Raw genomic sequence first — 10,776 nt, forward strand, 5'->3', positions numbered from 1 at the left:
CTCAAGTAGATCATTTCCATCTCTCGCTCCTACTACCCCGCTAACCAAACACTTTTACTGTCCCTAATCACTAACTCTGTCTTCTTTACCCGAGGAATTCCCAGGTAGGCGGGAGCGTCCATACATACACTCACGACCAAACTTGCAAACAGGTAAAGAGAAGCAATACTGTTTCGTTTCCTCTTCTTTCAGCATTTTTGCTGCTGTTGTTCCGCCTTTGGGAGCATTCTTTTTTTTTTCTCTTCATGTTTAGTACGCAGCTCAGCTAATTTCTCCTCTCCTCGTCTCTTCTCTCTTGCTCTTGTGTTTGTCGTTGTATTGCTTAGCACCATATATGCTGCGCTTGATTAGGGTCTTCTCTGGGTGTGCTATTCTGTGCTTCGATGGTCTTATGACTTAGGTGGTTCTCCCTCCCTCTCTCTCTCCCTCTCCCTCTCCCTCTCCCTCCCTCCCTCCCTCCCTCCCTCCCTCCCTCCCTTCCTTTCTTCTTGCTTCGATCGCCTTCTCTTTGTTGTCTTGCGCCCCCCCCCTCCCCTCCCCCACCCATAGTGGAGGTTCTACACGTGAGCACTTTTTCATATTTTTCATTTGCTTCTGCGTTGGGTTCATCGCTTGTCCTCCCTCTCCCCACAGCGTTATCTGCCGCATCCTCTTTTGGTTCACTTACTCTCTTTTTGAATGCCTTACGGTGGTGTATCGCCATCCTCACGGCGACTAAAACGTGTGTGCAGCGGTACCTGATCGTTTCTACCTCTCTTCCATCGTAATTCCCTCACTCTTTGCCTCCTCCGCCTTGTACCTCGAAGGCAGCCCCCAGAGCAGACGTAAGCAGTACGTGCAATCGCAGACACGGTCTACCAGTACTGCCTACACGAGAGAGCAGAAAAGTGGAGAAGGACAGCGGGTGAAGGGCACCGAATAGCCGCACTTCACTTGCCACAGCACGACGAATTCTTCACCCCCCTTTTTTTATTCTCTCCCCACATCAAATTGTCTCTCTTTTCTCTTTTTTGTTTTCCCTCTTTTCGTTCGCCCCTGCTTTCAGTTGAGTATCCTCACATTGGAACGCTCGCTCCGGTGAAGTAACTGCATTTCTGGTCCCCCTCCCTGCTCACGCGTTCTTCAGCCCTGAAAGGGTGAGCCCCTCCTGGCATGCCTGCTGTGAAAGGGGGGACAGCACGAAACCAGTAGAAAAAGATTGACGTCATCAGCGACTGTAGCAGCGGTGGCACCCGTGCGTTCGGAAACGCAACGCACGGCCTACTTCGCAGCAGTTTTTAGCCACAAAGGGAGGAGTCAAGTAGTTCAAAAATCGGGCACACGCCAACCACTGCCGTCGAACCTGTACTGACGCCCTTCACGACCGGAGCGCTGCTCCCTCTTTACTGCAGCTGTTTCCTTCGTGCGTGTGTGTGTGTGTATGTGTGGCTGTGCATCTTTTCTTCTCTTTTTTTCTCTCTCTGCTCAGTTAAATGGCGTCCTCAGCATAGACTACGCACCCGCTCGTAATCCATCTGTTCTTTATAGTCCTCTTTTTAAGGTTTTCTTTGCCCCCCCCCCTTCAGCAGAACCGTTTTTTCTTCTTTCTTCCCGCCTTTTCTCGCTTGTTTGGTATTAAAATTTGCTCTGACAATCCCTTTGCTGTTGGCTTGTCGCTTCCAGTGAGTCCTCACACTAACGCTTTTCTATTATTTATTGTTGTGGTTGGGGGATTTGTTGTCGTTATCGTACTCTCTTTGCCTTCCTGTTTCTCACACGTGCCGCTTTCTTCATTGCGCGTGTGCGCTGGCACCTTTTTTTCTCTTCTGTTCGCCGCTGGGCTTCTCAGTTGATAGTTGCTGCCTTGTGCTTTACTTTCTGCACCCCCCCCTCCCCCCCTCTTTGCCTTCCTGACAAAACACAACCACAACAGCACAACAACAAAGCGACGAACGAGAAGAGAAAGAGCGCTCCGCGTTGTCTCACGCGCCCCCCTCTCTCTCTTTGTTATTGGTGTGCCCTTAAAGGGAAGCCCTCCCTGTAGCTGACGTCTTTGTATTGTGCCCGTGCCGCACGTACTGCAGTCGCTTCTCCCCTCACCTGCACTAGCGCCGTTTGACAGTCACCCCCCCTCTGCACATCAACACGGACGCAGCAAGCGTACCTACCTCTTACTGAGAAAACGGTCACGAGGACTTGCGCACTCAAGGCTCCAACAGCGCTCATGCCTTCTTCATGGAAGTCAATGGATGCGGAGGCCCCCGGAGTGGCCTCTGGGCTAAGGGGTGATGCAGAGCCGTCGCAGCGAAGTGCTCGCAGCGACACCCTCTACGCCGTGCTCAATGTCTCTCATACCGCCACGGTGGAGGAGATCACGGCGGCGTACCGTAAGCTTGCCCTTGTGTACCACCCGGACCGCCCCAGCGGCGTGCAGGTGAAGTTTCAAGAGATCCAGCGCGCTTATGAGGTGCTCAGCGCAACGGAGACGCGGACCAAATACGATGCTCTGCTGAGTGGGAAAGTCGCCGTGCGGAACTTTAAGCGACCGCCTCAGCTGGAGTCGGTATTACAGCCCGTTTACGCACTGCTCGCCGATGGCGCTTTCTATGAATTTGAGGCGGCCCCCAGCAAGCTGAAGTGCAGCTTTCACTATGGTGACGGTATTCGGTTTAACGGCGAATGCGGTAGCCTCATCGGACTCGCCGGCGACGACTTCTTGTATTGGACCATCAGCGGACGAGGGTATGCTTCGAGGCTGTTCAAGGCCGGCAGCAGCTTTGCCCTCTCGAGCGTTTGCGTCTTGTATCGTAGCAACTTGGGGCTGCGCAAGGTTCCACTGCGGCGCTCATCTTTGAAATCACCGAGCACTAGTCTCCCCACCCACTCTTCTGGAGGGATGCAGGGCGCGAGCGGCAACGCTGGCGTTTCTGGGGGCTCGGCGGGTACGAAGAACGCTGCCAGTGGAAGCGCTGCTAACAGGTCCGAGGCGCATCGCATCAAGGAAGCGCTGCTAAAGAGAGAACGAAGCCGCAATTTCAAGAAGCGGTTGGAGATGATTGGTCAGGAGGAGACGGAGAAGCGCAGGTATCTCCAACAGGATTTGTGGGAGAAGTTTACCACGCTGCACATGGCTGCAGAGACGATGCTGCAGTGTGTGCTGAAAGGCACACCTGTGCCGGTAGAGCTCGTGCGTTTGATGGGCTACACCTCTCCGGATGCGACACTGTGCTCATCTGACGTGGGAAGCTCGCAATTGCCCGCGGTGGCGGAGTCGGTGCTGGCCAGCTCATTGTGGGTTGACCCGCTGCATAGCGATTACTACAGCGACGATGAAATGCTGCGGGAAAGCGGCGGCGGCAGCAAGGAAGAAGACAGACATCGCGTTGCTAGGGGTGGAGGCGTTGCCACACACTGCATCCGTGGTAGCGGCCACAGCTGGTCTTGTGGGTCGCTGTCGCTGCGGTCTACGCAAGGCTCCGATGGCTTACCCGACGGTGACACATGCCGTGGAGGCTCAACAGCGGCGTTGCCGCTCCAATCGACTCTGCGTCGCCTCGAACGAGATGCGGCCGCTGTCACTGGCGTCTCTACTGGTACAGGGGCTATAGAAACGCAAGCAGTTGCGCCCCCGTCTCCGCCGCCACTCTGTTCAACATCATCGATGGAGTCACCAGGTGAAGTCACTCCGCCGCCCCGAACAAGCGAATCACACACTGCTTCCATCTCGCGACCGTCTTGTGCCGCCAATGTTCCGGTGAAGAAGCTCGCCATGAAGAAGTCTGCCGAGCCGGTGGCTCAAGCAAAGGAAGGTCTTCCAAGGAGTGGCTTCAGTGCTGCATCCACCCCTCCGCCCGCGAGCGCTAGGGAAGAGTGTTCCCCCGGAGTTGGCTCAATAGCGGCGGTCGCCTCGACTCATGTCAGCCCGCATAGAGTTTCTCTCACCGATGCACCCGCTGAAAAGCTCAGCGAGGACTGCAAAGTGTGCCCGCCATCTCCGAGGCAAAGAGACAACTGCGGCGGCGTCGGCGCTACGGCGCTGCCGGCGCGCTTAGAGCCTACTGTTCAGGAAAATCCCGAGCCAGCTAAGGAAGGCGATGATGCGGTGCTGAACAGCAACAAGACCCTTGTGAAGAAGAAGTCAAAGGGGCGGCTAAAACCACGGTGGATGCTGGCGACCGAGGCGTACACGCGCCGTGCAAACCCGTTACCAACATACTCCTTCAATGCAACCACGCAGAGTTTCTCTTCCCACCACGAAGCCAATCGTGCATACAGTAAATTGAGCGCTGAGCAACTTTTCGAGGAGGAGCGCGCCTTCATGGATTATTTTGCAAAGACAAAGCGTGTTTTCTGATGACGCAGCAGCACTCCGAGCAACACGGGGTACACGTTCCGTCGCATCGATTCTTCCCGCTTCGTCAGCGGTGCGGATGACAGCGGCGACTCTTCGCGACGAGAGGGGATCAGGGCACAGAGACCACCTCACCACCTGTTCGCCCTCGGTTTGGTTCTTCTCTTCTGTTTTGCATGCCATTTTTTCTCTCTTTGCATTTCATCCTCGTAAGCCGGTTCTGATCTCTTAGTTGTTGTTTGCTCCCCATTTGTGCAGTGTCGCCGCTTACGCATTTTCTCGTGTTTTTTCCCTTCCTTTCGTTTCTTTTGGTTCGGCTTCGTAATTAACAAGTCGTCCTCTGGAAGTCACGCGTAGATACAGACGCAGTTGCTTGCTTTGGTGTCCCAACTTTTTTGGCCCTCGCACACTTCTCTTCTTCCCACTACATACGCTTCCAGAGGTATGGGTGCCTGCACGCCATACGTGCAGGCACCGTGCGATGACGGTGTCACGCAGTTCCCCCTCTATTCCGTCCCCTCTTTCTCGCTTTTTGACTTTATTAGAGTTGTCGTTGTCGTGGATGGGTCATCGTCTCGCACGAAGGTCTGCATTGTCGCCCTTTTTCTTTTTTTTTTCATTTCTTTTTGCCTTGTCGCTGTGCCTAAGTGGCTCTGTGCGCCTGTTTTGTGAGGCACGCGTGCACTTCCCCACGGCTCTCTCCTCTGGTTGGAGCGTTTGTTTAAGTGTACGGAGTATTCGGTGACTGGTGCCACGGCAGTACTGCTTTACCGTTTGCCGGCCGTTTTGCCTCTGCGCCGCGCGTCTTTCTCTTTCTCTCTCTCTCTCTCTCCCTTCATTTAAGTATTGCTGTTGTCTCCTTTTATTTTGTGGACGCGGATTTGACGAGCACATGTGTGCCCCACTCCGCTAGGTTTTCGCGTAGGAGGAGGCGGGGGGGGGGGCTGGATGTTTTTCACGTTTGTTGGTTTTCGCTTTGGTGCTCATTTTCCCAAGCTGTTTGTTTCCTCCACAGCACCTTTTTTTTTCCCATATCCCGCTGTAGGTTGGCGGTTTTCTTCTGGTTTGCCGCCTCATTCGCGTACCCTACACGTAGGACGTGTGAGCTGTGAAGGCTGCGTGCACACGTCTGGCAGTGCTAGTTTTCTCGTCTGTTCAGTCTCTCAGAGTCTTCTTCAGCCTCTCCCCTTGTGTGTGTGTGTCCCCACTCCCCAATTTCCCCTCTCACTAGCATTGCTGTCTTTGTTTCGCCTCGGCCTTCTTCCCCGCGTGTTGGAGTGAGCAACATGTGTGTGTGTGTGTGTGTGTGTGTGTGTGTGTCCGTCTCTCTCTTCCTCCACCCCCTCGCGGCCTATCCGAAATGCGTCTGTCCATCGTTTTCTACTGCTGCCCTCTTTTTGTTCTCGCCGACTTTCTTTCATTCCTTCAGTGATCACGGACACGTCTTTTGTTTCCCTCTTTCTCCTGCATCTCCGGCCTCCACGCCTCCCTTCCTCCCTCTCTCTCTCTTTCAAGCTCGTTGTTCTTTCCCCCCCCCCCCCCGCCCCCCGGCCTTTCTCCACCCTTGTCTCTCGTCTTCGAGCTCTCCTGTGATGTTGTGCGCCTGGCCTAAAGTGACACCCGATCTCTCTCCCGCTTTTTTTGTTTTCCGACCTTTGGCGGCCCCGTTTGCTCTCGTACACTCTCGTACTTGTCTTTCAGCCGATGTTTAGTGGCTTTGGTTGCGACATCTGCTTGCACGCTTAGAAAGACAGGCGCAGAGGCCATTCATGGAGGAGATCGCAAGTGCCTGGTTAGCGATGGCTAATCAAGCACACAGGAAAGGGCATCACCGAGGCGAGTCTGGGGAGACACGCCACTACTAAAGTTGACAAGCAGAAGAGGATGTAGGGGGCAGCGTGCCGCACGAACCATCTGTTCACGAACCTCCGCGTCGTCTCACACTTCACTTCCCCCCCCTCTTTTGTCCTCCTCACGATTTTAATGAGGCAGCAATATCTTCCTGCCTTTTCCGTGTTTCTTGTCTCTCTCTCTCTCTCTTTCTCCCTCTCCCCTCACCGACATATATTTGCTTGTGTGTGAGAGCCTTCTCTGTTATCTCTTGTTCGCGTGTAAGCGCGGGCGCGGACATGAATAATAAAAAGAAAGATATGAACACCAATACGAGAGCGGAAAGCCAGCATGGCGGGTTACATTCTGGTGCCTTGGTGCTGTCCCATTAGCCGTGTGCATAGGAGCCACGGGAGGGGAGGTCGACCGCTTTTTCCCCCTTTTCCTTGGGTTTAAGCCCATAAGGGTGAGCAACTCGTCCCGCATTCAGCTGCCCATAGTCCACTCGGATGCACGCGAGCGGCAATGGCTGCCCTGGCAGTCGAGCATCGACAGAGGAGCAAGCCAAGAAAAAGCGAGTGGACGGCGAGCGGATCTGAGCGACGGGGAATATGATGCAGAGGTGGCGATCAAACTGAAGGTAAAAAGAGAGGAGCCTCCTTCAGCCAAATAACACAAAGTGAAATAGAGGAGCGAAAGAGGCTCACACGACCACTTACACCAACACGCACAAAACTGTATGTTTTTAAAAGAGGAAACGCACACACTTCACGTGGCGCGAGCTGGTGGGTGGGGGAAGGGAGGGGAGAGGTGATTGAGGAGAAGAGCCCGACTATCTCCTCTCTTATTTGCTTTCTGTTTCTTCTACGCTTCTGTGCTGTCACAGCCCCCCTCCCTCCCTCCCTCCCTCCCTCTGGTCCAGAAACAAAATCGTCGATAACAATGCAGTATGAGCTCGCCGCATTGGCTGGTGTTTCACTGGCGGCGCGTTGTACACCAGCCAATGCGGACACGGCAGGGCAGCAGGATCACAAAGCGCGCGCGTGCATCGGCTCTGTGTCAGTGATCGGCGGAGGGGGTGGAGGGCACACACTCACCTTCCTCCCTTCACCACGATCACTATGTGAACGGTGTGCTGTACATGGGGCACATAAATGGGGGAGGAACTCAGGCGCAGAAATCTTGTGGACCACATCCTTTGCTTCTGCTCCGTGGAAAACCTTTGCATGGCGGCAACAGAGAAAGAAAAGCTTCACGTGGCTTTCTGCAAGCGTCTCTGTGTGCATATTCTCTCTCTATATACATATATAGTTTCCCCTTTTAACTCTCCCGCTTCTCTCTCGCCATTCGATCATTTTTGCTGGTGCTTCTACGAATGGCACGCCAATCCAGTTGTGTGCCTGCCATGCAAGTGCGCCAGGCCAGCACAACAGACACCACATCCCCATCCACACTCATCCTACGCGCAAGGTATGCAGGCACCCGTACCCTTACGACGAAGCAATGCCACTGCCTTCGATTTTCACGTTCGAGGAGAACAGGGGCCCGGCTGGCAAGGAGCCTGTCGCAGCTCGTAGCGGCATCTTCCACCTACCACACGGTCCTTTGCGCACGCCGATATTCATGCCTGTGGCGACGCAAGGCGCACTAAAGGGTGTCACAGTGGAACAACTTGAGGAGCTCGACGTTGAAATTATATTGGGTAACACTTATCATCTGGGATTGCGTCCTGGGGAGGAGGTGCTGCGTGCCCTCACCTCGCGCAAGAACGCGCGGGAGGCTGCCACCAGCACGTACACCTCCGCAGATGGCATCCGGGACAACATGGATGGCATCCACTTTATGGAGAGCTGGAAGAAAAACATACTGACGGACAGCGGTGGTTTTCAGATGGTGTCGCTGCTGAAGCTTGCGCAGATCACAGAGGAAGGCGTGCGGTTTCAGTCGACGCATGGCGCTGGTACGGCAGGGACTATAATGCCTGTAGCTGAGATGGAAGCCTCGAGCTCTACCAGCGGTACGGCTGCGGCAACATCTACACTGACAGCACCGACAGAAGCAGCAAAGGCATACGACTGCGAGGCAGAGGTGGAGAACACGTATTCCCTGTTGCTCCGACCTGAGGACTCCATCCGCATTCAGAACGCCATCGGTGGCGACATTATGATGCAGCTGGACGATGTGGTGCACTCGCTAACGGTCGGACTGCGCGTAGAGGAGGCGGCAAAGCGCTCGATTCGATGGCTAGACCGCTGTCTCGCAGCCAACCAGAATCGGGAGAAGCAATGCATCTTTGGCATTGTGCAGGGCGCCTTGAACGCGGAGCTCCGCCGTTACTGCCTGAAGGAGATCATCCAGCGAACAGAGTGCATGGGCTACGCCATTGGTGGGCTCAGCGGCGGGGAGGCGAAGGATGACTTTTGGCGGATGGTGCGCTTGTGCACGAAGGAGGGACTGCCAGCGAACAAGCCGCGGTATTGCATGGGCGTCGGCTATCCAGAGGACATTCTCGTCTGCATCGCGCTCGGCGTGGACATGTTCGACTGCGTCTATGCCTGCCGCACAGCCCGCTTTGGCTCTGCACTGACTTCCCGTGGCAAGCTACAGATTTCTAAGAAGGAGTACGCAGCCGATTTCGGTCCTCTTGACCCAAACTGCAGCTGCATGACGTGCCGTACCTACACACGCTCCTACCTGAACATGATCGCGGCAAGGGAGGGGATAGCGGCGACGTTGCTATCGTATCACAACATCGCCTACCTCATTAACCTTACGCGCGGCTCTCGAAGCGCCATCGAGGAGGGGCGCTTCACGACATTCGTACAAGACTTCTTCCTTGCCTACTATCCTGGGAAAGACTACCCCCAATGGGCTGTGGAGGCTCTGGCCTCTGTTGAGATAACTCTCTTGTAGTTGTGCGCTTGGTGAGGAGCATGCATAGGCACAGCCTAGAGAGGATGGTGGGAGGGCTAACATTACCTGGGCTGATGGTTCCAACAGCGAGTCTTGTTCTACTCTCGTAGTACACAGTGAGGGCGACACATTCCGTCCGCGTGTGTCGGCGGAGATCATGCGGATGCGCGAGTGAGAGGGCCGCTTTGCCAACTATCAAAGAAGGGAAAGTGCTGCAGCACCGTTGCACTTTGTCTCGCTGCACGTCGGCCGTTTTCAAGGCGCTCTTTTACGCGCTGTTGTTCTCCTTTTCCGTTGTTTGGTTGAACTCGACAAGCACTGCCACGTGAGTATCCGTGGAGAGGGAGGGGCCTTGTGCGTGCGTGTGTGATGGCGCAGATCTACATGCCCGTACGCATGCTATTATGTTTTCCTTGCCGGATTAACATCCCTAATGACGCGGAGGGAGGTGGACACACCTCAGCGGGTGGTATCCCGGGCACTAGCGTCCCCGCTCCGTGTGGGGAGGCCGAGTAGCCCCTCTATCCCTGCCACCACTTGTGGTGGTGACAGGGTCGTGTGCTGGCGGCGGGAGGGATGCCAGAGTGGTGTGTATCGCTGCTGACGTCTGCGGCCAGGCCGTGGGTGGCACTGCGTCGGAGCGATCTGCGACGGTGGACACGCTTGCACGATCCATGCGATGGGGAGGCTGTCAGTGTGGCTCGAACGCATCTCGCCCGGCCCTCGCTGCCCACTGCTGTGGGGAGTCTGGGCCTCCCCGAGGAATGCGCCGCGCGGCGACCGGCCTGATGGGGTTTGGTGCTGGGGCCGTGCTGGTGTGGCTGGGTCGGTCGGCGCATGTGTGTGGCGCGTGTGTCTGCGGCTGTTTCGCCTTGCGCGATGGGGCCTGTGACAGGGTCAGGTGCTGAGGTGGTGGTGTGACGTCCTGTTGTATGGCAGAGAGAGTGGGCACGGTCCGAAGGCCCCTTCTTGCGGCCTCTTCATCGTATGTGTGAGAGGCCAGTATCGTTGAGGTGTTACGTAGTGCAGACTTGAAGGCGCTTCAACACTTCTTGAGAGGGGGAAGCGGGAACCTGGCGTGCAAAGAAGTGATTCACGCGTCTTTTCATCAAAGCGCTTCATGTGTTCTCGAGGCGTAGGACCCCTTTCAGCTCCCCTTATAGACAAACATTGTGCAGGCTAAATGGTCGCGTCGTTAGCGTTGACTCACCGGTAGGCAAGTCCATTGATAGCGGCACACAGCCCACCCTCCAATGATCACCCGCTGCGCTCCTCTTTGACTGTTCTACCCTCTCCTTTTTCCGGCTCCCTTTTTCTCCATCTACTTCTGGCGGACGACAACGCAAACACGACGGGCCCTCATACTCAGTGCGCGCTCCTGTCAACTACCCCACCCCCTCCACCTCTCTCCTCTTTTCGTCCTCGGCATCAGTAGCGACAGCAGCTGACGCGCACAGTGCGTGGTGTGTGGAGAAGTCGGAGTACAGCAGAACAATCGCCACACAAGCGTGGTGCACGCGAAGCGAAATAAGAAGGGAGATCAGCACATCACCGAAAACTGCGCTAGGGCCCACGTACGTGCGCGGGTCTGGTCGCTCCTGTTTCAAACTATCGTGTGCAATTTCCTCATACCCAAGTGAGGTCATCTGCATCTTGCCTCGTACCTGTTTTTCCTTTCCTAACTTCTCAGAGTCACAGGGGGT

The 10,776-nt window shown here is 55.4% G+C and overlaps 2 protein-coding genes across 2 annotated transcripts, besides 1 other annotated feature; both read left to right on the top strand.

The window, feature by feature from the left end:
- Positions 1–2,203: 2,203 nt before the first annotated feature.
- Positions 2,204–4,333, top strand: LPMP_301760 (DNAJ domain protein, putative; the record flags this gene model as incomplete). The annotated part of the gene is made up of 1 exon (XM_010702899.1): positions 2,204–4,333. The coding sequence occupies one exon, from the start codon at positions 2,204–2,206 to the stop codon at positions 4,331–4,333; it is 2,130 nt and encodes a 709-aa protein (XP_010701201.1).
- Positions 4,334–7,663: 3,330 nt separating this feature from the next.
- LPMP_301770 (queuine tRNA-ribosyltransferase, putative) lies at positions 7,664–9,073 on the top strand (the record flags this gene model as incomplete). Its single annotated transcript, XM_010702900.1, has 1 exon — positions 7,664–9,073. One exon carries the CDS (start codon positions 7,664–7,666, stop codon positions 9,071–9,073), a length of 1,410 nt encoding a protein of 469 aa, XP_010701202.1.
- Positions 9,074–9,523: 450 nt separating this feature from the next.
- Positions 9,524–10,013: a repeat region.
- Positions 10,014–10,776: the final 763 nt, after the last annotated feature.

The sequence above is a fragment of the Leishmania panamensis genome (genome assembly GCF_000755165.1).
Source record: "Leishmania panamensis strain MHOM/PA/94/PSC-1 chromosome 30 sequence".
Classification (NCBI taxonomy): domain Eukaryota; phylum Euglenozoa; class Kinetoplastea; order Trypanosomatida; family Trypanosomatidae; genus Leishmania; species Leishmania panamensis.